The following is a 26,418-nucleotide window of genomic DNA, read 5'->3' as shown; positions in this document are numbered from 1 at the left end:
TGACGCCGTGCAGGTGAGCGCCACAATCAGGACTGCATACGACCGAGGCACACAGGGCCAACACCCGGCATCATGGTGTGGGGAGCGATCTCCTACACTGGCCATACACCACTGGTGATCGTCGAGGGGACACTGAATAGTGCACGGTACATCCAAACCGTCATCGAACCCATCGTTCTACCATTCCTAGACCGGCAAGGGAACTTGCTGTTCCAACAGGACAATGCACGTCCGCATGTATCCCGTGCCACCCAACGTGCTCTAGAAGGTGTAAGTCAACTACCCTGGCCAGCAAGATCTCCGGATCTGTCCCCCATTGAGCATGTTTGGGACTGGATGAAGCGTCGTCTCACGCGGTCTGCACGTCCAGCACGAACGCTGGTCCAACTGAGGCGCCAGGTGGAAATGGCATGGCAAGCCGTTCCACAGGACTACATCCAGCATCTCTACGATCGTCTCCATGGGAGAATAGCAGCCTGCATTGCTGCGAAAGGTGGATATACACTGTACTAGTGCCGACATTGTGCATGCTCTGTTGCCTGTGTCTATGTGCCTGTGGTTCTGTCAGTGTGATCATGTGATGTATCTGACCCCAGGAATGTGTCAATAAAGTTTCCCCTTCCTGGGACAATGAATTCACGGTGTTCTTATTTCAATTTCCAGGAGTGTATGTGGTTAACTAGTCACTGCGCATAGGAATTGTACAATGAGATGTGGCAATGATTTTGATGATTACAGTGATTCATTAGTAACGAATTTCAATGAAATGATGCTGGCAATAGTCCACCTTAAAGATTTTTAAAAAAATCACAAACCGAAAAGGCTCATATTCTACTGCTTATGTTCAAAAATGGTTCAAATGGCTCTGAGCACTATGGGACTTAACTTCTGAGGTCATCAGTCCCCTAGAACTTAGAACTGCTTAAACCTAACTAACATAAGGACATCACACACATCCATTCCCGAGGCAGGATTCTAACCTGCGACCCTAGCGGATACGCGGTTCCAAACTGAAGCGCTTCGAGCCGCACGGCCACACCGGCCGGCACTGCTTATGTCAACATATTTTAATGAAAACAGCCTTTTTGTTTTAACATGTACCCTAACTGTTGGTTATTGGCCTCATTGTTCACAAGTAGAGTCACACAATTCTCTGTGGCGTGTTCCTTGCCCAGGTGGTGGCGATTAAATAAGAGTGCAAATGACTGTGTCTGCGTTGTGGAATACAAAGGGTTAATATGACCCCCTATCAGTCTGCTTCTGTTATCTGGCACAACCAAGTTTGCTAAGGAAGCCACTCTTTCCGACTAAACAGAAGAAGCTTGTCATTTGGGCACTTGTGAGCAATTTCTGACAAAACAAGTGTGAAATGGACGACACTCAATCCAGAACTTTAAAGGATCACAGTTCCGTCCTAAATGTGAATGATCGATGTATTTCTTTAGCTCGTTTGGAATTTCTTGTGCGACTCAGCTTTCAGTCAACAATTTTTCAAATGGCTCTGAGCACTATGGGACTTAACATCTGTGGTCATCAGTCCCCTAGAACTTAGAATTACTTAAACCTAACTAACCTAAGGCCATCACACACATCCATGCCCGAGGCAGGATTCGAACCTCCGACCGTAGCGGTCACGCGGATCCAGACTGAAGTGCCTAGAACCACACGGCCACACCGGCCGGCTAACAATTTTTCATGCTTGACCAAACTGAAGGCTTGTTAGAGCCTTCTTATGGTGCACCTAAAGATCTTTGTTCAGATGACAATTGATCCATCCGGATATGCTCACAACGAATTTCCTTAGTTATGTCCACTATTGCAGCTGATATTGCAAGGGGAGAATCAAAGTGAATGCGCTTGAACCGAGAATCCCTTATTGTGACCATGGCAAGAAAAGTCTTTCTAATACTTCTGTGAATAGAGAATTTTTTGCCGGTACTCCTAAATCAGTTGAGTGCTCAATTTCTCCTCGAAGTAGGTTAGTTACAGGAATGCCTAAGTTTTCAGTCACATAGTTGGCGCCACTAACCTCTTCAGTAGCTTATTTCAAGGGAGCAAGAAGGTCAACAAGCTGCGATGTTGCAGCCATATCAGGTTTATTCCTATTTGACTGAGTTTTTGTAGCCAAGATTTATCTAAAATTGCTAACAACCTTATAAATCTCTAAAATGTTAAAGCATTGATCCCACATTGTGTTGACAATTTGTATTAAAGTTAAGACATCGGCTTCTTCTTTTTTTTTCAGACACTTCGTGCTAAGTTCTTAGCAGACCCATAGTATTAACTGATTGTTTAAAATATGTCACAATGGCCTTCATCTGCTCTCTAAGCACTGAAAACGTATCATTCTCGTTTAGTGCGCCATCGACTACTAAATTTAATAGGTGCGCCAACAAGGAATCCTCGTTTCCTAAAAACAATCTTGCCGCTGTCACTAAATTTGCACCGCGCCCAATAGTAATAGACATAATTTAATTTTTACCAATGCCAAAGTCTTCTGTAATTTGCTCCCAGCGATCTTTGATGTCCTGATGTGTGATTCATGTCCTGTGTGTGACTGAAAAGTAATGACCATCATGAAAAAGTATTCGGTACAATTTCCATGTAAATTTTTTTTCATTCGTAACCTAATTATCTTTATATATTTGACATAATAATTTAGAAAGTACCTGTTTATTAAACAAAACTTACCTCGGACAGTCTGACCGCAGACAGATTTATATTTTGAAGCACTTAAGGGGCAAGTTGCCAAGCAAGTGAACTGTCAATACCAAGAAACTCCTTATGAAGTTTGTGACATTCAGTATGTCACTTATAATAGAAACAAGTTTTGCTTCATTCAGGTTTTTCTTTTAAAAAAATGGCCTTTGTTGTGTTGTATCTCTCTTTTACTATCTGTGTTACCTACAATTTAGAAATAAATGTAAGTATTAGCTACAGATTAGTTGCATAAATTATTATACATTATAAGATACATCTCATTAAAATGAAATAATTAAAACTTGACTTACAAACCTTTTTTTCTGGAAGGTATCTTATAGAGCGAGCAAGCTTTACGCACCATTGTTCATTCCAACATTTTTCTAGCATGAAGATCAAGGCTTGAGTAATATCACAATACTTCTGACCATCGTCTGAAAAATTAAAATAAGTACTGAATCAGAAATATTACAAACACAAATTAGTGATACTAAAACTATCGATATTTTTAAAGGTGGGCATAGACCTCACTAAAATTTAGTATTTGCCACTGTGAATTGTTAATTTTAGGCGAACGATAATGAAATAAGGTAGAAACATTATTACCCGAAATAACCTGTACAGGTAATTTTTATGTTACAACTGAATTTCAATTAGGAATAAAAGATAAAATGTTTTCAGCACATACAGATTTAAATTCGTCTATACGTCGCCCTCAATTTATCGTCAAAGCTCTCTCTGCCTCAGAACTGACTGTGATTTCATGTGAATCATTATTACAGCACGGCGTAGCCTAAAAACAAAAGATACAGATAGAAAACGTTATTCCATAGCCTAACAATTTATAAATACAGTAATAATAGGAAATAGTCGTTGTCGCTTCGGAAGCCTCATTATTATTACGATCTTCATGTGTGAGGCGGGGAGAGTGAAAAAGGCAAAGTGATTTGTTACGTAGTCTTAATTCAGAAGTATAGTATTTAGTACTTTGTGTCAGAAGATGACAATATAGCTCGATACGCACAGTAAAGTAACACCGAATCTTCGTTGTGAAAATCTGGGCTGTTAGCGTAAATTATGTATTAACACTAATTTTGTATGACCATTACGTAATACTTGCATCGTCAACAGTGGAATCATCCATGTGGCTCACCACTGAAATATCTGAAGTTGCACGGTAGGCATCATCTTCAGCAAACCCATCTGCTGTTTGAAGATGTTGATGGAGTTGGCACTGTCGACACCGATTTTGTTTATTCGCTAATTGCAAGTAGGCAAAATGATGTCTAAGTTTTACTTTAGTAGCTAAGTTGGTTGTGTTACCACAAGTTTTATAAATTTTATCACGTCGATTGCAGAAAACAGATTCGTTGTTGCCTAGTTTTGAAAAGAATGTGCAGACGGCAGACGTAGTTGTTTTGGAAACTGAAATCAGCTCGAAACCAAACCGAACACTGTTATTAAAACGATAACATTTTTTGCACACAGTCACAGACATACATGTAACAGCGTGGGGACCGTCCCACAATGCACTGACACTGTATTCAGTTCCCCTGTGTACGTCGCGATAACTATCTTACAGTGGCAAAGCACCTAAACACCTAAAGACGTAGCTAGTAAAGGGGCGCCAGGTTGCGTCATTCTTCAGTAGATGTTCTGAGTACTCCGTGAATAGCTTCGCCGTATCGTCAATAGATGGCATGCGCTACGCCATACATACGCTATTCTGATTTGCGCCTTTCTTGGGAATATTGTTCGTCGGAGACGTGCCTGACAAAGGACGAGACAGCAGAAGCGAAACGGCTAATAAGAGAGAACTCTCGGCTTCTTGTTAGTGAAACACTTCTGATACGTGAGCTGAGCATGAAATACTCAACCTACCATAAACAATTTCAGACAACAGATGCCATTTTCCATTAAATACCAGTGTAGAAATGTACGTGATTTTTGTGCCGAGTGCACGTTATTTTAACAGTGCGTCGTATCTTTTCTTGAGTAAGAGGGGAAGCGCACATACCGTCTTCATAGTTGGGAGCAGGCAGTGACAATTTCCACCATTCTCCTACAGGGTTGGGTTGGTATTGGAGAAGGAGACCAGGCAGCGAGGTCATCGGTCTCATCGGATTAGGTAAGTATGGGGAAGGAAGTCGGCCGTGCCCTTTCGGAGGAACCATCCCGGCATTTGCCTTGAGTGATTTAGGGAAATCACGGAAAACCTAAATCAGGATGGCCGGACGCGGGATTGAACCGTCGTCCTCCCGAATACGAGTCCAGTGTCTAACCACTGCGCCACCTCGCTCGGACCTCCATTCTACTACAGAGGTGTCACGAAATATGTGATTTTGCACCTTGTACGTACCATTTGCAATGGTGGAAACGACACACGGAAGTAGCAAGTTTTCGTTAATATGCAGCATAGATACGGTCAAGTTCAACTCTGGTACTCATTTGTAGCACTGAATATGAAATTAAATTGAACCCACTGTAAGACTCTTATTGTCAGTTCGCAAAAGTTGGCAGCAGTTCGAATGGGCAAGTAATCCGTTGATGAGAACTATAGTTCCTATGAATAAAAAAAAAGAAGACAATGAAAATATATCTTTCGAGATTTAATATTAAATATCGTTTAACTGATTTATTGAAAATTTTGGTATCGGAGATATGTACCTATTTCATTTCGTAGAAATATTGATATTTCGATATTTTTTGTACATGTCTAGTTGATGGTGCTCGTCGTGACATGTGTCCTACAACTACATCCATAATCTGCAAACCCCTGTGATTTACATTGTTGAAGCCACTTAGCACTAAACAACATGTCAGTATTTCTTTCCTTTCCAACCAGATTTGGAGCGCAGTAAGAATGACCGCTTAAATGCAACTGTGCTTCTTCCCAGTATCTTTGTAACGAACTGGAATCCACCAAGTGCTTCACCTACGACTGAGTCTGTGTGATGATTCCATTCACCAAAACGTCGTCTTTGATAGCAACTTAAGTTTCAAAATAACGCAGCGTGATGACCCAAACATTTTATTCAAAATCAAAAATTGTTCAAATGGCTCTGAGCACTATGGGACTTAACATCGGAGGTTATCAGTCCCCTAGAACTTAGAATTACTTAAACCTAACTAATCTAAGGACACCACACACATCCATGCCCGAGGCAGGATTCGAACCTGCGACCGTAGCGGTCGCGCGGTTCCAAACTGAAGCGCCTAGAACCGCTCGGGCACTCCGGCCGGCTATTCAAAATCAATAGACCCCACACGCTCGATCTATTAAAGAATCGAGACCCCATGTACAAACTGCTACAAACGCCTATTTACTTTTCAGATGAGTTAATGTATGGTTGAAGACACGAAAACATTATCATGTTGGTTTTTATTACTTACGAATTACTCACCCACAGAAAATGTCAAAACCAAAACGATTTTTCTCCCATATTTTGTGTGGGTGTAAACGAGGAAAGGCCTTACTCGGTATGTCCTCACACACTACGCAATATTCTAACACCGGACGCGCAGCTGCTATGTAAGCCGTCAGCGTTGCAGTTCACATCTACATCTATGTGATTACTCTGCTATTCACAATAAAGAGCCTCTCGAACGGCACGCGGGAAAAACGAGCACTTAACTTTTTCTGTGTGAGCCCTGATTTCTCATATTTTATCGTGATGATCATTTCTCCCTGTATAGGTGGGTGCCAACAGAATGTTTTCGCAATCAGAGGAGAAAACTTGTGGTTAAAATTTCATGAGAAGATCCCGTCGCAAAGAAAATCGCCTTTGTTTCAATGATTGCCACTCCAAATCACGTATCATGTCTGTGACACTATCTCTCCTATTTCGCGATAATACAAAACGAGCTGCCCTTCTTTGTACTTTTTCGATGTCATCCGTCAGTCGCACCTGATGCGCATCGCACACCGCACAGCAATACTCCAGAATAAGGCGGACAAGCGTAGTGTAAGTAATCTCTTTGGTAGACCTGTTGCACCTTCCAAGTGTTCTGCCAATGAATCGCAGTCTTTGGTTTGCTCTACCCACAATATTATCTATGTGATCGTTGCCATTTAGTTTATTTGTAATTGTAATCCCCAAGTATTTAGTTGAATTCACAGCCCTCAGATTTGTGTCACTTATCTCGTAATCAAAATTTCGCTGATTTCTTTTAGTACTCATGTGAATAACTGCACACTTTTCTTTATTCTGCGTCAATTGCCACTTTTCGCACCATACAGATATCTTACTTAAATTATTTTGCAAGTCGTTTTAATCATATGATGACTTTACAAGACGGTAATTGACAGCATCATCTGCAAACAATCTAAGACGGCTACTCAGATTTTCTCCTAGGTTGTTAATATAGATCAGGAACAATTGAGGGCATATAACACTTCATACATCTACATCTACATGATTACTCTGCAATTCACATTTAAGTGCTTGGCAGAGGGTTCATCGAACCACAATCATACTATCTCTCTACCATTCCACTCCCGAACAACGCGCGGGAGAAACGAACACCTAAACCTTTCTGTTCGAGCTCTGATTTCTCTTGTTTTATTTTGATGATCATTCCTACCTATGTAGGTTGGGCTCAACAAAATATTTTCGCATTCGGAAGAGAAAGTTGGTGACTGAAATTTCGTAAATAGATCTCGCCGCGACGAAAAACTTCTTTGCTTTCATGACTTCCATCCCAACTCGCGTATCATATCTGCCACTCTCTCCCCTATTACGTGATAATACAAAACGAGCTGCCCTTTTTTGCATCCTTTCGATGTCCTCCGTCAATCCCACCTGGTAAGGATCCCACACCGCGCAGCAATATTCTAACAGAGGACGAACGAGTGTAGTGTAAGCTGTCTCTTTAGTGGACTTGTTGCATCTTCTAAGTGTCCTGCCAATGAAACGCAACCTTTGGCTCGCCTTCCTTGGGGAACTCCGGAGATTACTTCTGATTTACTCGATGACTTTCCGTCTTTTACTACGAACTGTAACCTTCCTGACAGGAAATCACGAATACAGTCGCACAACTGAGGCGATACTCCGTAGGAACGCAGTTTGGTTAGAAGACGATTGTGAGGAACGGTGTCGAAAGTCTTCTGGAAATCTAAAAATATGGAATCAATTTGACATCCCCTGTCGATAGCACTTATTACTTCATGAGTATAAAGAGCTAGTTGTGTTTCACAAGAACGATATTTTCTGAATCCGTGCTGACTATATGTCAATAAATCGTTTTCTTCGAGGTGCTTCATAATGTTCGAATACAGTATATGTTCTAAAACCCTACTGAAAATCGACGTTAGTGATATAGGCCTATAATTCCTCAGTATCCTGGCACTGAACAGAAGTTTACCAAGTGTTTCGCCTACGACTCAGCCTATGTGATTACTCCATTTCAGATCCTCACTATTTGTCAGATTCAGGTATTTGTATAAGTTGACTAATACCAATTGTGACTTTTCTGCATTTTATGAAGTGCAGAATTTAACATTTCTGTACATTTAAAGGAAGTTGCCAAGACACTCTTAGGAAAAATAAATCCCTCGCCGCACCACTAATGAATTATCTGAATGGGACGGGAGTCGGTAGATGTGATGTAGGTGTACGTACAAATAAATTATTACAATTTGTGAGAAAGTGGTTGACTTATTGCAGAGAAGGAGGTTTACGAGATGAGCAAGTCAATAACGCGTTGGTTCACGTCGGCCCTTATGTAAGCTGTTATTCACTTTGGGCAGTGATTGGTAAAGTTGTTGAATGTCCTCCTAAGGGATATCCTACCACATTCTGTCCCGCATCGTTGGATCGTTAAAGGTCCCAAGCTGGTTGGAGGGCCTTGCCCTTAATGCTCCAAATGTTCTCAACTGGGGAGAGATCTGACGACTTTGCTGGACGAGGTAGGGTTCGCAAACACGAATACAAGCAGTAGAATCTCTCGCCTCATATGGGCGCGCATTATCTTGGTAAAATGTAAGCTTAGGATGGCTTGCCGTGAAGGGGAAGGATACGGAGCGTAGAATATTTTCGAAGTACTTCTGTGCTATAAAGGCGCCGCGAATGACACCCAATGGGGCCTGCTATGAAATTAAATGAAACGGCATTCTAGACTACCTAGGCAGGCGACAGCCATGTTGGTATCCCACCACTGTCTGGGGCGTCTACAGACACGTCTTGGCCGGTCATCAGGGCTTAGTTCGAAGCAGGACTCATCAGTGGAGACAATTCTACTCCAGCCGATGAGCATCCAGGCCTAATGTGCCCGACAACAGCTGCAAACGGGCTTGTTGGTCTACAGGCATCGATGGTAGTCGGCGCAGGGGTCCCCATGATCTCAGTCCCCTTTCTGTAAGCCGCCTAATAAAGGTCCTTGTGGTCATTGAAGCGCCAGCTGCACTTCAGGTCGATGGTAATGATGAATCCTGGCTGTGAGAGCCTCTCTGACGACAACTCGCTCCTCACATTCTGCCGCCTCTCCCGTTCACCCGCTTCCTTCTTGCGCTGTGTTCGGCCACGGTTCACCCATTGCTGTCGACAATGTCGAATTGTGGCATCACTCCAAATGTCAAGCGAGCCGCTGATTACCCAACCGGCTCCTTTGAGCCCAACTACGCGTCCTCTCTCCAATGGTGACGTCTGCGTATACAGCTCATGCGCCAATCTGCGAGGCATAGTTATTGCCCATCTGGGTACACAGAATGAAACTGGCAAAGACTTTCTGCCCTGGTATCGACGTGTCACCTATTTACTGTCCTTGCCAGTTGCACGGTGAAATTGCGGTGTAGCATCACGAATTCATCCATCGGTCGGCGAAGTTTACCATTTCACATTTTCGGTCTACACCTGTATGAATATCAATTTGTGATCAATTTGGTGCGTCGTTTTCTTTATTTTTTTTCTTTTTTTCCTACAATGTATCTCCGCCACTTCGAAATCTTATCAAAAACTAATTGTATATTTGTGCAGTTTTTTTTTTCAAATAATAATAATGATTTCATGTGGCTCTATGGCCTGGTGCAAGATTTTCAATTGGACATCACTTCGGCGACTTGCTGTGCCCCTAACGTACCTCAGTTATCAACTGGGGAAAAGGCACCAACAGTTAGCGTGCAGTCCTATCCACCTGTTGTTTCTAGGGAAGTTTTAATCTGTGTGAAATCGTATGGGTCTTAACTGCTAAGGTCATCAGTCCCTAAGCTTACACATTACTTAACCTAAATTATCCTAAGGACAAGCACACACACCCATGCCCGAGGGAGGACTCGAACCTCCGCCGGGATCAGCCGCACAGTCCATGACTGCAGCGCCCCAGACCGCTCGGCTAATCCCGCGCGGCAGCGAAGTTTTACATCACCGTGATTATACCTCATTATACATGACTGTGTCATTAGCAAGAGGACTGCGGTTGCTATTAATACTGCCTGTCAGTACTTTAGTATACAAAGTGCACAACAAGGTTCGCAACACACGTCCATAGGTCACGTCAGAAGTTACTTCTCCTGTGTCGCTGACTCTCCATCCAACATAACACGCTGAGTGCTCCTAACCAAGAAACCCTCAGTCCAGTCACGAGTTCATTCGCTGCTCCATATGATTATACTTTTGTTGATACATGTTGGTATGGCACAGAGTCTAGTACTTTTTGGAAGACAAGATAAACGGCGTCAACATTATTAGCTTAGCCAGCGGCTTTAAGGTCATGTGAGAAAAGTGCGAGTTAGGTATTGTCCATGCCTTCTTCTTCATCTCAGATCGGCTTACACCTAAAGTTCTCGACTATTAGTTCGATATGTTGAAGTCTGTCTTCCATTATAGTTTTTCTCTTGTAGGTCATCTTTTCGTACAATGGATGTTACTCCCTGATGTCGCAACACATGTATCCGATACAAACTTCTAGTCAGTGTTATCCACATAATCCACGCTGATTTGCGGAGAACCATGTCAGTTTTTATCGTATCAGTGGACTTAATTTCCAGCATCCTTCTGTAACTTCACATCTCAGACGCTTTTCCATCAATCGCTTAGCTGAATCCTATTCTCCAGTCGAATATTCTTAGCTTTCCCAAATTAAGTCCTGTATTTTCTACAAGTAGATTTCTTCTAGCGAAGCATGCTCTTCTTTCCTTTACGATTCTGCTTCTTTCATCCTCCTTCAATCGTCCGCCATGCTTTATTTTGCTTCCAAGACATAAGCATTCCTTCACAACTTCATTGCTAAGTTTACTGCTGATCTCATTTCCACTACTCTTGTCTTTCTTTGGCTTACTCTCAGTCCATAGCGTGAGCTCATTACACTTCTGCAGGTCCTGCAACTCTGCCTCTGCAGATGGCAATGTCATGAGTAAATCGTATCGTTGATATTCCTTCACCCTGAATTTTTAAGCCACTCCTGAATCTTTCTTTTATTTCCGTAATTGATTCTTTGCTGTACAGTTTAGGTAACAGAGTAGAAAGCATGTATTCTCTACGTAACACTTTTTTTATTCCGAGCATTTCTCTCTTTTATTCTCATTGTTCTCTCTTGGTTCTTTCTATACAGTTTATTACCCTCCTTAAGCTTCTACCTATTTTTTTTAAGGATTTCAAACATTTGGAATCATTTCACGTTGCCGAATGCTTTTTGTAGGTCGGCATATTCTATGAAGGTGTGATGAATTTCCTTATGTCTTGCGTCTGTTGTAATGCACAACATAAGAGTGAGAGATATGGAAGTGATACGATCTTCAAATTTATTCTATATGCTAACGGTAAAATTCCGGACGTGGGTTCGTCAACAAAACCCCTGGAAACCTATCGGCGTAATGGTGAAATACCTTGTATTTTCGAATTATCATTTGATTTACGTTTGTAAAACTACTCGCCACATTCAAAGTATGAAATATTATGTTGCCTCATCTTTTCGTTTTTATGTGTGCAGGGCTGCGGCAGATACGATGGCTTCGTACCTGGCGATAGGCGTCCTGCTGGTAGTATCAGCTGGTTGCGTGTGTTCGAGCAGCCTGCTTCGTTCCTCCAGCGAAGAAGGTGAGTACCGCGGCAGGTAAATGCGATGGCAAGGTGGAAGCAATATGTCCATGTTTTTTTAAAGAGTGAAACCTTTCCTTTACAATGTTAATCGCACTCTGCAATATTGGTAACATCTTAAGTGTATGTGAAGATGAACGTCAGTGCCCTTCTCCTAAGTAACATCGTATGAACGTTAAAGTGAAGTGTACAAGGTAAATATATTTCAGCTCTTACTCAGAATCACAAAAGGTCATTATTTTCGCCTTGCGTCTCTTATTACTGCAGTATTTTCCTACACATCATCAAGTTCTGGTCCATGAACTTTAGAGTACCTAGAGTTTTAAAACTTATACGAGAAACTGGCCTTCTTGTTGGAGAAGCTGGGCAACTAGTTTGTCAACCGTCGTTTTTCTTTCCTTTGTAGAATTATAGCTTCAATAGTTAGCCTCGGTCGTACTTGAAACACGGTAGGTAAGGTGTAAGAGTGGGTTTGTCAATAAAACATTTTACTCCTTTTTTCTTAAACCAGCTAAATTCCTGGTGTAACGCTGTGACTTGTTAATCCCACTCTTCCACTAGATAGAATAACTATTCACATCTACCTATAGGGTGAAATAAAACTAATTTTATTTACCGTTTAAATTTCCAAAAGTTTAAGTATTGTATACAGAGGGATTACATTAAATTAATATACAACCAACATGTTGGAAAGGGTGTAGTATTACTTAACAAAGAAGACTCAGATTAAACTTATGTCTTAAGGCAGTTAACGACGCCATCTGGGCGAACATAAAAAGGTTTATATACAAGAATGAAATGGCCAGGAGTGCTTTGGGTAAATCCTTTCAGAACTATAGGTAGCATCCAATGTGTCTGAATGTAAGTTACTAGGATAAATAGGAAATGAAATCGATCAACGATAGACTGGAGTGAAAGACACAATTATGACTGTAATTAAAACGAAATGGAAGTGGCCGGAACATGTAGCCAGGTAAATGTACTGGATGGACCAGTGGAGGTTTGACACTATAGCACGAGCTGAAAAACGACCAAAACGATGACGTAATGGAATGTGCGTAGATGACAGCAGAATATATGCAGGGGGAACATGGATGCAAAGTATATCAAAGTTTAGGGGAGGCTTATATCCAACAGTGGATGTCACATGACTGATAACAATCTAAATTATCAAGTACCAGTTACCTCTTGTTCTTTTAGTGATCTTCAGTTAGAGACTGCTTGGATGTAGCTTTCCAATCTACTCTATCCTGTTCAAACCTGTTTTTACTGTTGTCGGGTGTCCAGCCGGCTGCAATTGTTTCCGTGACACGATATTTCGACAGCGAACCTTGGCCTCATCTTCAGATGATACCTGAAGAATGAGCGTCTTTGCTAAATCCACCTCCTTTGCACTCTTATCGCCGAGTTTATATAAAGGAGGCGCGATGTAGGAAAAACATTCATTCTACAGGTATAACCTGAACATGATTGGAAGGTACACAGCCGAAATATTGTGTTACGGAAACGACTGCACCCGACTGGGCATCCGACAACAGTACAAGCAGTTTACTCGTCGGCAAAGCCTAAAATCACATATATTTTCAAGCTACTTATTCTCTTATATCTGCTGCAGCCTACATCCATTTGAATCTACTGGTTATAATCAACTCTTGGTGTCCTCATAATGTTTTCAACGCTCCCCCCTCCCCCCTCCCGCGCCCCACCAGCACAAACACATTTCTCCTCACAATCAAAATAGCTACTCCTTCATGTCTCGTGTAACATCCTATCAATATATACTTTCTTTTGGTGAAATTGTGTCTTAAATTTCTAATTTCCTCCAAATAAAGTACCAGTTCCTAGTAACATTCAGCATTCTTATGCAGCATCTTCTTTCAGAAACTTCTATTCTCTTCTTGTCTGAACTGTTTATCGTTCACGTTTCACATACGTGCAAGGTTACACTCCAGACAAATATTGTGAGAACAGGCTTTTCAACATCTAAATTAACGTTCGAAGTTAATAGATTTCTCTCTTTTAGAAACGCTTTTCTCACTATTGCTAGTCGGCATTTTGTATCGCCCCCCAGTATTTCGGCCTTCGTCAGTTATTTTGGAGTCAAATAATCAAAACCCATGAATTTCTTTTAGCGTCCCATTTCCCCATCTAATTCCCTCGACGTCGGTATATTTAATTAAACTACTTTGCATTACCCTTGTTTTACTTTCTTGATATTCACAAAGTATCTTTCTTCCAAATTCACTAGAACAATAACCCCCCACCCCACAAGTGCAATGGATAATAAATTTATCTTCAACCCGCCCTTGAGCAGGAAACACAAATTTATCCGAGAGAGTGGCATGTGAAACTGAAGTCATCTCTGCTGTTCTTCGTCATCTGCGACTTAAGTTAAACTTGAAAGTCATTGAGTCTCTCAACAGTCTGCCTAATGACCGCAAATATTATGGTTTCGACGCTGATTTCGGTAAGTCTTTCACGTCAGCCCTTCCCCTCTCAGCTCCTATAGGTGCCAAGGGTATTTCACAGCAACAATATTTGTCACCAGTTAGTAAATCATTTGAGATTTGAGTAACATCTTTTTTTTTTAAATCTTTATTCAACCAATAAGATCATACATGATAACCCACCACCTCATACATTAGTGGGTCTTAAAGATCTACAGTACAGTCAATGATATTTAGCAGCATTTACTAATTCTAAGTTTTAACCTTCTTACATGCTACAGGATGTGAGATATTAGTTACTCTATGGGTAAGAACTATAGTCTCTTTACACTTTGGTTTACGTTAACAGAGATGTTCGAGAGTCTTCTCCCCCCTCCCCTCTCCCCCATCCCCTCCCAATCCCAATCCGTACTATGCTGCTCTTCAATCCGCCGGTGTGCTTAAGATGTCTTACTCAACTGCCTCACCACTCACAACAGCTACAGTGACACTAACGCACGTACACAGCATACAGAGGGCGATTCCTTTTACAGATTTCCAGCCCTTTTAGAGGGTTACCAGGTGCCCATGTTCGGAAATGTACTGTCTGGATATAAGTTAAGATTGAAGATGGGATCACTTTCAAATCTCCCGCTTCTTGCTACACATACAAAAGGAGCTGAAGGTGCCGTCATCATATGACGCCACATACCAATTTCGTCCGCCTACAACAATGGCTGTGACAGACTGGTAGGTCTACAACTAGACGGATCGACAATGGTTCTTCACAGACGCGCCGCACTCACAACTTTTGAAGAGGACGTCCTTCTTCAGGCAGAAGAGAGACCGACGACGAGTACCCGGAACATTGCCCATGAAGGGGGCTCCTCCATACGGCACAGGTCAGTGCCCATTTTGCTGCTGCGAGCCTACCATAAAGCGAGATATCTGAAAGTGATCTGATCTTCTAACTTATTTATATCGAAACGATATCTTTTCGAACAAGAGTTCACTATCAGAATTTTATCTTCTAAGTCCCCTCTACATCCCTTCAAGTCTGTGACAGGAAACGTATACACAATACACACAGTTTTAATTTTAACGTTGGCACAATGGAGAACATAGTTCCAGAAATAAATTAAAAATACAGGGTTATTACAAATGATTGAAGCGATTTCGCAGCTCTACAATAACTTTATTATTTGAGATATTTTCACAATGCTTTGCACACACATACAAAAACTCAAAAAGTTTTTTTTAGGCATTCACAAATGTTCGATATGTGCCCCTTTAGTGATTCGGCAGACATCGAGCCGATAATCAAGTTCCTCCCACACTCGGCGCAGCATGTCCCCATCAATGAGTTCGAAAGCATCGTTGATGCGAGCTCGCAGCTCTGGCACGTTTCTTGGTAGAGGAGGTTTAAACACTGAATCTTTCGCATAACCCCACAGAAAGAAATCGCATGGGGTTAAGTCGGGAGAGTGTGGAGGCCATGACATGAATTGTTGATCATGATCTCCACCACGACCGATCCATCGGTTTTCCAATCTCCTGTTTAAGAAATGCTTCTGCTTTAGCCTTTTCCGTAAGATTATCCAAACCGTCGGCTGTGGTACGTTTAGCTCCCTGCTTGCTTTATTCGTCGACTTCCGCGGCTACGCGTGAAACTTGCCCGCACGCGTTCAACCGTTTCTTCGCTCACTGCAGGCCTACCCGTTGATTTCCCCTTACAGAGGCATCCAGAAGCTTTAAACTGCGCATACCATCGCCGAATGGAGTTAGCAGTTGGTGGATCTTTGTTGAACTTCGTCCTGAAGTGTCGTTGCACTGTTATGACTGACTGATGTGAGTGCATTTCAAGCACGACATGCGCTTTCTCGGCTCCTGTCGCCATTTTGTCTCACTGCGCTCTCGAGCGCTGTGGCGGCAGAAACCTGAAGTGCGGCTTCAGCCGAACAATATGAGTTTTTCTACGTATCTGTAGTGTGTCGTGACCATATGTCAATGAATGGAGCTACAGTGCATTTATGAAATCGCTTCAATCATTTGTAATAGCCCTGTAGTTGAAATCCCCGAGCCAACAAATGTTCTTGGTAGATTCTGCATGTTTGTCAGGGAAAAGTGGGAATGCTTAAGCCCTTTCCTTTTATTCCAAACTGGGTATCGCTCAGCCCCGCTACCAGTTCGTCCGCCATTGTTCGAAAAGAACCACGACTCTTATAAGAGCCTGGATGTAAAACAGTCCTCTCTATTTCTTTGGAGTGCAGAATGAGATAAATCTACCTCAACTCAGGTAAATTTCATATTTATCCCTGGGACAGTGGACGACACTGTCTCAGCAATAAATTATAATTTGGTCAAATCTCACACTTGGGATCGAGGCTGACGGGAGTCTTCCCTTGATCATCAGGCAAATCGACTCGCAAATGTTCCCACCTGGGGCTCTCTCTGCTCCACTCCCAGCCACCTGAAACATGTGTGGCTGATGGTAACAATGTTCCGCAACAGAAAAAGGAAGATTAGCCTTTAACGTCCCGTCGAGAGCGGGTTCATTACATACGGCACACAACTTCGAATTAAGACAGGGGGAAGAAAATCGGCCGCGCCATTTCCAAAAGAGCCAACCAGGCGTTTGCTGAGATCTTTTAGAGAAATCAGAGAAAGGTTTGAACCGTCGTTCTCCCGAACGCGAATCGAGTGTTGTATACATTGCGCATGTGTGGGGAACGAAAGACTTGGAAATGAAACGGCATACGCACACTGCACATGTCGGGCAAATCATCGGCTTTACTCTGTACGCATAAACAAATAGACGCCAGCTGACTAGGATTTTTTAAAATTTTTTGTGTGTGTGTGGGGGGGGGGGGAGGGGGGGGATGTTCCAGAATTAATTTGTAAATAGTTCCTATTCTCCTTTTCTGACCAAGATTTGTCGGAGGTTTTTCTTTGGTTGTGAGGCACCTCTGGTCTACAGCCAAGTCGCTGACAATACAATGGGCTATCATATTCTAACAGCCCACAAAGAATGAACGCTTGTAATGATAATACGCAATACCCATATACATTTAGAATTCTTGACTGGGATAACGGAGAACAATGTCCCAGATACGCTTAAAAAGTACGTAAGCCTGCAAGCTTTCATGGCAGTTGTCATTGGTGGCAAAATTTACTAAGCCAAGTCATATTCCTGTTCAAACTAGTACTAGTTCAATGCTGGACTTTTCGACCCATCAACTACGATTTAATTGTAGTGTACCCAGCCACCTAGGACGCCAGTGGATTCCTGAAGAAGTTTCTAAGAGAAGAAATTGGAAAAGAATGTTTTGCGGCCTAACGCTTCAACACATTTTACTACCAAATTAAAAACAGTAGCAATCCCCGGTTCTGACCATGGCCTTCGAGGGCTTTTTCCTCGGTTACCAGGCGAATGCTGGAAATGGGAGCCCCTCCCATATATTTCGAAACAACAACAACTCTGCATCATTCCTTGTTTGCTGGGATTTTACTGCAAAGAAGTGAGTTCTAAAACAGCTCACCGTTTAGGAATGAAAGTGGCGGAAAAAACTTCAGGTGGATGCACATACTTATCCTTCTCAGCATGCAGTTTATTCTAATAAACAATGGATGTAGGAGACGGGCCAATAAAAAAAACGCAGACACAAGTCAAAGGAGTCGTACGTCGTATACATGAAAAGATTCCTGAAAATAATTGCATTCATACGTGTTATTAGTCGAAATTACAAACTGTATCAAACATTTTAATTAATTTGATTGTTTGAATTGTACACTGAATGCAGAACGAAATCCATTCTCATTATGGTGAGCACCTATGATCACACGGCTGCGCCGTGTTTGCATATAATGAAATGTTTCGACGTTGCGGTCTGCTTCATGTGAAAGGCGAGTTTATTTTCCGATATTCAAATATTTATAAAATCACTGCTGCAGTTTAGAGTCTGTGGCTTATGTAACAATTTTTGCCTTTTATATTTATTTTGAGAGTTTCATCATTTTTCATCTTATAAAGTATAGCGTGCCAGACTTTACAACTCGTTAATTTACCTAATATCATATTTAAAATCTCAACATTACTGAAAATTACGTTGAAGGTGTTAGTGTTTGTCATAACGTTGTTCTAGGTCATTGCACTGCTATTGGTCCAGCGTAATGACCTGCTGGAACCTTGAAACAGAGAAGTACTTGCTTACGAATCTAGCGTTAAAATAGTTGGAAAGTCAAATACATAATCATGAGAAAGAGTATGGAAGAAATACTCTGGCGTTGCTACGACAGTGGTGAAACCGTATCAGGCAACGGAGAAAAGGCGACTTTTGGATACAAAGAACTATAACGTGATATAGATTCAGTTTGCGATCTAAGTTCGGAAATGAGACTGAACTAAAAGCATCAGTTCCTTTGTAGTAATCGAATACCAGTCACGATCTGAATTTATAAAAACATTTGTGTTTAGTATGACGCGTTTCGGACTATCTGTCCGTCCTCCGTCATAAATCCACGATGTATTGCACACAATCTTAAGTTGGGTGTACGTATTTTATACTAATATTCCAATAAATTTCGCTTCTGTTGAAAATTATGAAGCTGAGAGGTTATTCATCGATGGCTGTTCTTCATTTTCTTGATCTGCGCATCCATGGTTCATCGAAATTCAGTTCCCTGCTGTGCCATTCTTCGTTATACATTATATGTCACCTATAACAATCTCCAAGAATTTATTCCCATTGCACTGCTGTGATGGTCAACACCGACGCATTCTCGTATTTTCTCTGGCTTCTGCGCATGTTGTTAACGTTGTGCTATGTTACGTTATACGCAATTCGAAACACGCTTTATACAGTAGTGACATTCGAGAAAAGAGTCACTGAAACAGACACTCCCAAGTAATTTAAGTATTATTCCCATGCCACGTACAGCTTGAAAACTGTATGAGAAAAGTCTGACCTGACCACATCCACCCGAAATCTGTACAACTGTACAGGGTGACTCTTTTAACATTTAAAATCAACCGAGGCGACATACATGACTCTAAGACAAGTAATTTAATATAAGACACGTGGGGTCGCAAATGTCGCCAAATACTCTAACACTGAATGACAAATTTTAAACACGTGACGTCACCAGATGACGTACCTCGCCGCAAGTGGAGGTGTTGAGCTTTTCGAGTCTTCCCTCGACGATAGGCGGCAGTGCTACACAGAGTACGCGAAAGAACTTGCCCCCCTTCTAACAGCCGTGTATCGCAAGTCTCTAGAGGAACAGAAGGTTCCAAATGATTGGAAAAGAGCACAGGTAGTCCCAGTCTTCAAGAAGGGTCGTCGAGCAGATGCGCAAAACTATAAACCTATATCTCTGACGTCGATCTGTTGTAGAATTTTAGAACATGTGTTTTGCTCGAGTATCATGTCGTTTTTGGAAACTCAGAATCTACTATGTAGGAATCAACATGGATTCCGGAAACAGCGATCGTGTGAAACCCAACTCGCTTTATTTGTTCATGAGACCCAGAAAATATTAGATACAGGCTCCCAGGTAGATGCTATTTTTCTTGACTTCCGGAAGGCGTTCGATACAGTTCCGCACTGTCGCCTGATAAACAAAGTAAGAGCCTACGGAATATCAGACCAGCTGTGTGGCTGGATTGAAGAGTTTTTAGCAAACAGAACACAGCATGTTGTTATCAACGGAGAGACGTCTACAGAGATTAAAGTAACCTCTGGCGTGCCACAGGGGAGTGTTATGGGACCATTGCTTTTCACAATATATATAAATGACCTAGTAGATAGTGTCGCAAGTTCCATGCGGCTTTTCGCGGATGATGCTGTAGTATACAGAGAAGTTGCAGCATTAGAAAATTGTAGCGAAATGCAGGAAGATCTGCAGCGGATAGGCACTTGGTGCAGGGAGTGGCAACTGACCCTTAACATAGACAAATGTAATGTATTGCGAATACATAGAAAGAAGGATCCTTTATTGTATGATTATATGATACCGGAACAAACACTGGTAGCAGTTACTTCTGTAAAATATCTGGGAGTATGCGTGCGGAACGATTTGAAGTGGAATGATCATATAAAATTAATTGTTGGTAAGGCGGGTACCAGGTTGAGATTCATTGGGAAAGTCCTTAGAAAATGTAGTCCATCAACAAAGGAGGTGCCTTACAAAACACTCGTTCGACCTATACTTGAGTATTGCTCATCAGTGTGGGATCCGTACCAGATCGGGTTGACGGAGGAGATAGAGAAGATCCAAAGAAGAGCGGCGCGTTTCGTCACAGGGTTATTTGGTAACCGTGATAGCGTTACGGAGATGTTTAACAAACTCAAGTGGCAGACTCTGCAAGAGAGGCGCTCTGCATCGCGGTGTAGCTTGCTCGCCAGGTTTCGAGAGAGTGCGTTTCTGGATGAGGTATCGAATATATTGCTTCCCCCTACTTATACCTCCCGAGGAGATCACGAATGTAAAATTAGAGAGATTAGAGCGCGCACAGAGGCTTTCAGACAGTCGTTCTTCCCGTGAACCATACGCGACTGGAACAGGAAAGGGAGATAATGACAGTGGCACGTAAAGTGCCCTCCGCCACACACCGTTGGGTGGCTTGCGGAGTATAAATGTAGATGTAGATGTAGACACTCTGCTGCGCTACTCTGTTTTCGTTCCTGCATTATCCGAAGTAATACGGTAGTGCTCGTGGCAGTGGTAATACAAAACTACGGTGAACCGGTATAAATTTGGCGAGATTGCAGACATACATCTATATTATGGTGCAGCTAATATCAATGTACAAGGGTTGGAACTTAAATAGTGGCAACACTGCTGTGGAGACACTATGCACTGGAATCTACCATTATCGCTGATAGCACACGTTGTTAACACACCTACCTCACCTCCGAGTAAATGGACTCGCCCGTCCCAAGTCACCGGCGTGCGCACAGCGGAGGGAAACACAGTCACTTGTGAGCGAGTGGTGTAACGTAACGGTGTCACTGTGTTTTTGAAACAGGAGTTGGATCAAGACTGAATGCGCCAGGAGTCGTGCAGCACGACAGTGTCATCAAGGTCTTCTAGAAGCGTGCGGAGTCTGCATTGCCGTACAGAACAGTGGCACGTTGGGTAAAAGTCTTCAACGAAGGTCGGCAAACTGTGGCAGCCATGCATCGGGCAGGTCGTCCTAGCGCTTCTGAAGAAGATGTGCATGCTGTTGCCGCGTTAGTGGCCAGCGATCAAAGCCATACGATTCGTGAGCTCGCCCAGGAAACCGGATTAGCTCATACGACTGTGCTTCACATCCTGAAGGAAGGCCTGGGCATGCGAAAAATTGCATCACGATGGGTTCCGCATGACTCGACGGAAATGCAGAAATGAATGCGTTACAACGCTGCTCAGACGCACCTGGACCGCTATGAGCGCGAAGGAGAGGCTTTCTTACACCGTATCGTAACACTGGATGAGACACGGGCCACATGGTACGAGCCAAAACTGAAACGCCAATCCAACGAATGGCATCATTATGGGTCGCCGCGAAAATCGAAAGTGCGTCTTGGCCCCAGTATGGTGAAAGTTATGGTGATTCTCGTGTACGACTGTGATGGTGCTATCCTAACGCATTACGTTCCTCCACGGCAGACCGTCAGCGCACAGTATTAGTGTTCGTATTTGGAGCAACCGCTGCGACGAGTTTTGCGAAAGAAGCGGCGACACTTTCTGCGCAACCCACCCATCAATTTGCACGACAATGAGCGGGCGCATACAGCGCAAGCTGTGGCTACTGTGTTCCGTCGATGGGACTGGGAAGTACTGTACCATCCACCTTACTCCCCGGATTTAGGTCCTTGTGACTTTTAATCAATTACGCAAAATGACAGTCACAATCGCATTATTTATTTTGCCGCCAAACGGTTTCAACTCGCAATGGGGGTCATCTTCAGGGCAATTTACACCATTTGGTCGCTCGCTGGAGTCGTCACCCTGTCTGTAACTACACTCCTGGAAATTGAAATAAGAACACCGTGAATTCATTGTCCCAGGAAGGGGAAACTTTATTGACACATTCCTGGGGTCAGATACATCACATGATCACACTGACAGAACCACAGGCACATAGACATAGACACAGGCAACAGAACATGCACAATGTCGGCACTAGTACAATGTATATCCACCTTTCACAGCAATGCAGGCTGCTATTCTCCCATGGAGACGATCGTAGAGATGCTGGATGTAGTCCTGTGGAACGGCTTGCCATGCCATTTCCACCTGGCGCTTCAGTTGGACCAGCGTTCGTGCTGGACGTGCAGACCGCGTGAGACGACGCTTCATCCAGTCCCAAACATGCTCAATGGGGGAGAGATCCGGAGATCTTGCTGGTCAGGGTAGTTGACTTACACCTTCTAGAGCACGTTGGGTGGCACGGGATACATGCGGACGTGCATTGTCCTGTTGGAACAGCAAGTTCCCTTGCCGGTCTAGGAATGGTAGAACGATAGGTTCGATGACGGTTTGGATGTACCGTGCACTATTCAGTGTCCCCTCGTCGATGACCAGTGGTGTACGGCCAGTGTAGGAGATCGCTCCCCACACCATGATGCCGGGTGTTGGCCCTGTGTGCCTCGGTCGTATGCAGTCCTGATTGTGGCGCTCACCTGCCCGGCGCCAAACACGCATACGACCATCATTGGCACCAAGGCAGAAGCGACTCTCATCGCTGAAGACGACACGTCTCCATTCGTCCCTCCATTCACGCCTGTCGCGACACCACTGGAGGCGGGCTGCACGATGTTGGGGCGTGAGCGGAAGACGGCCTAACGGTGTGCGGGACCGTAGCCCAGCTTCATGGAGACGGTTGCGAATGGTCCTCGCCCATACCCCATTCGCACCATCAACAGAACAGGCTCTTCTAACGGTGTACTACGCCTTCCACATCGCTGGCAACGGGTTCTACACAACGCTGGTGACTACCTTGAAGGGCAGTAACAGGTGCAAACATGTAACACTTTTGTATCGGTTGTGAGTAAAAAGTTGCCACTATTTAAGTACCAACACTCTTATTTCTCGCAAGACGTATTTACTCAGAAAGTTTCCCACGGTGTGTTTTATCTTTTCATGTATCGTTTGCTGCTGTGGCTCATCGAATGCGTGAAACAGGGACCCTGCACGTAAGAGAACACTGAAAGCAAAAAGTTTGTTGAAGGAAGTTTACACATTTGTCGGACATGCTGTATTCTGAAGTCAAGATCGATTATCATATAAGATCAAACAAATGAAATGATTTCTGCTTTGTTTCTATTTGCGAGCACTACCGTATCACATCGGATAATGCAGGAACGAAAACATCATGTCGCACTGGAGCGATGTCTAGCTCTGTCCTCACCGGTAATGATGGGTCGGCAAGCCCAATCACAGCATGTGCGGCGAGGTCACCTGCGGCCCCCTTTGTCTTGTATTAAATCAGCTGCGTCGCTTCGGCGGTTTTTAAACGTTAATGAGAGCCCCCCTATATAAAGGCAAGTCATCATTTAACGTTTTTATGAAAAATTACGAACCGTGTTTGGTCGATTCACTTGAAATTTTTACACAACGCTTTAACAAGCATTCGGACGAACACTGGCTATGTATGTTTTAGTATATATAATACAAAAGTATATACATATATAGTGTGACTGAGCGGTTCTAGACGCTTCAACCTGGAACCGCGCGACTGCTACGGTGGCATGTTTGAATCCTGCCTCGGGTATGGGTATGTGTGATGTCCTTAGGTTAGTTAGGTTTAAGTAATTACAAGTTCTGGGGGACTGATGGCCTCAGATATTAGGTCACATAGTGCTCAGAGGCGTTTGAACCATTTTTGAAAATCTTGATTTCAATAGTCTCGAAAAGTTCTTGTCTTATTTGCTTTAAATATCTGCACACTACTCTCATAAACATTCGAAAAGACATAGTCAATATATGTATAATACGAAACGTTGTTCAACATTATTGCTAGAAATCTCGAAAAGTTCTTCGTCGATTTACTTCAAATTTTACATAATATGTGAGTAGGCATATAATTCATAATTGAGAAACATTTCTTGCAAAAATTTCATTTACTTCAATTTTATACGCCAAGAAACGAGAAAGAGCAGTTTTTGTTTTAAAATCGACTGCGAGAAAGAAAATATCGTGCTATGAAGCGCTGATTAATTTTGTTTCTCGCGTGTAAAACATTAAGCAAATTGTTTCTTACATACATCTTTTTTCTCGTTATATATAATTTTAAACACGAATAGTATACACGACAAAATGTTTCTGGATTTCATCTTCTCTTTTGCAGAAAAGAAGGACGTTGTATTTAAAGCTAATGGGCTTATGATTAGAATTCCACAACAGAATCTGAATCTTCGTCTGAGACTTTGTAATCTTACCCATTCGCAGATTAAAGGCCGGAGAAATATTGTGACTGAAGCTACAATACTCGTAGATTCAGCAGCAACAGAGGTCTCTCTCACAGCTCATATACTAATGATTCCAACGGCTTTACACATTCAGCTGCTTCAGTTCCCAGTCAAGGTTTCATCTGCGTAACAATACACAAGGTGCAAGGTCAGAGACTGAGAAGTAGAGATGGTCAAAAGGGGCGGGGGGGGGGAGGGGGGTGTAGGAAATGGACTTAGAGCAAGGGAAGGAGGAAACGCACAAAGAGATGAGGGGAAGACGAGACAGGGGAGAGGGGACTTTCAGAGTTTCTCTTCAAAATGACATATTTATATCTGTACGATGTTTGGTTCTTGTGCACTAAATAACTGAAAGTGTTCCCGGACTTTATGCACATCCTGTATCTTGATATCCTTCCGCATTTAGCGTTTTCTAAAGGACAATGAGAGACGACGTGCTAACCACCAAAAACATCGCCGTAACGCTAAACCAGCTTCTTCATACTTCACTGCTGACATCACATGACGGCACGTAACTATCTCCAGGTATTCGCCAAACCCATACCTTCCCATTCGATTATCACAGGCTACAGAGTGATTGAAGACCCCAAATCATCCGTTTCCAGTCTTCCGCTGTCCAGTGGCGTCGCGTTTTACACCACTTCAAGCGTCGTTTGGTGTTGACTACAACAATGTGTGGCGTATGAGGAGCTGCTCGGCCGTTTTATTCCATTCTTTTAACACCCTACGCACAGTCATTATACACTACTGGCCATTAAAATTGCTACACCACGAAAATGACGTGCTACAGACCGCGAAATTTAGCCGACAGGAAGAAGATGCTGTGATATGCAAATGATTAGCTTTTCAGAGCATTCACACAAGGTTGGCGCCGGTGGCGACACCTACAACTTGCTGACATGAGGAAAGTTTCCACCGATCTGTCATACACAAACAGCAGTTGACCGGCGTTGCCTGGTGAAACGTTGTTGTGATGCCTTGTGTAAGGAGGAGAAATGCGTACCATCACGTTTCAGACTTTCATAAAGGTCGGATTGAAGCCTATCGCGATTGAGGTTTATCGTATAGCGACATTTCTGCTCGCGTTGGTTGAGATCCAATGACTGTTAGCAGAATATGGAATCGGTGGGTTCAGGAGGGTAATACGGAACACCGTGCTGGATCCCAACGGTCTCGTATCAATAGCAGTCAAGATGACAGGCATCTTATCCACGTGGCTGTAACGGATCGTGCAGCTACGTCTCGATACCTGAGTCAACAGATGGGGACGTTTGCAAGATGACAACCATCTGCACGAACAGTTCGTCGACGTTTGCAGCAGCATGGACTATCAGCTCGGAGACCATGGCTGCGGTACCCTTGACGGTGTACCACAGAAAGGAGCGCCTGCGATGGTGTACTCAACGACGAGCCTGGGTGCACGAATGGCAAAAAGTAATTTTTTCGGATGAATCCAGGTTCTGTTTACAGCAACATGATGGTCGCATCCGTGTTTCGCGACATCGCGGTAAAAGCACATTGGAAGCATGTATTAGTCATCGTCATACTGGCGTATCACCCGGCGTGATAGTATGGGATGCCATTGGTTACACGTCTCGGTCACCTCTTGTTCGCATAGACGGCACTTTGAACAGTGGACGTACATTTCAGATGTGTTGCGACCCATGGCTCTACCCTTCATTCGATCCCTGCGAAACCGTACATTTCAGCAGGATAATGCACGACCGCATGTTGCAGGTCATGTACGGGCCTTTCTGGATACAGAAAATGTTCGACTGCTGCCCTGGCCAGCACATTCTCCAGATC

The 26,418-nt window shown here is 43.1% G+C and overlaps 1 protein-coding gene across 1 annotated transcript in view; it reads left to right on the top strand.

Moving 5' to 3' along the window:
• LOC126094458 (semaphorin-2A-like) overlaps window positions 1–26,418 on the top strand; it is an 816,626-nt gene that overhangs the window by 208,642 nt on the left and 581,566 nt on the right. Inside the window, exon 2 of the mRNA XM_049908840.1 lies at window positions 11,626–11,732. Coding sequence (XP_049764797.1) covers window positions 11,642–11,732 — 91 coding nt within the window. The 5' untranslated portion in view covers window positions 11,626–11,641. The remainder of the gene's footprint in view (window positions 1–11,625; window positions 11,733–26,418) is intronic.

The sequence above is a fragment of the Schistocerca cancellata genome, chromosome 8 (genome assembly GCF_023864275.1).
Source record: "Schistocerca cancellata isolate TAMUIC-IGC-003103 chromosome 8, iqSchCanc2.1, whole genome shotgun sequence".
NCBI classification, from domain to species: domain Eukaryota; kingdom Metazoa; phylum Arthropoda; class Insecta; order Orthoptera; family Acrididae; genus Schistocerca; species Schistocerca cancellata.
This window is presented reverse-complemented; position numbering and strand designations above follow the sequence as displayed.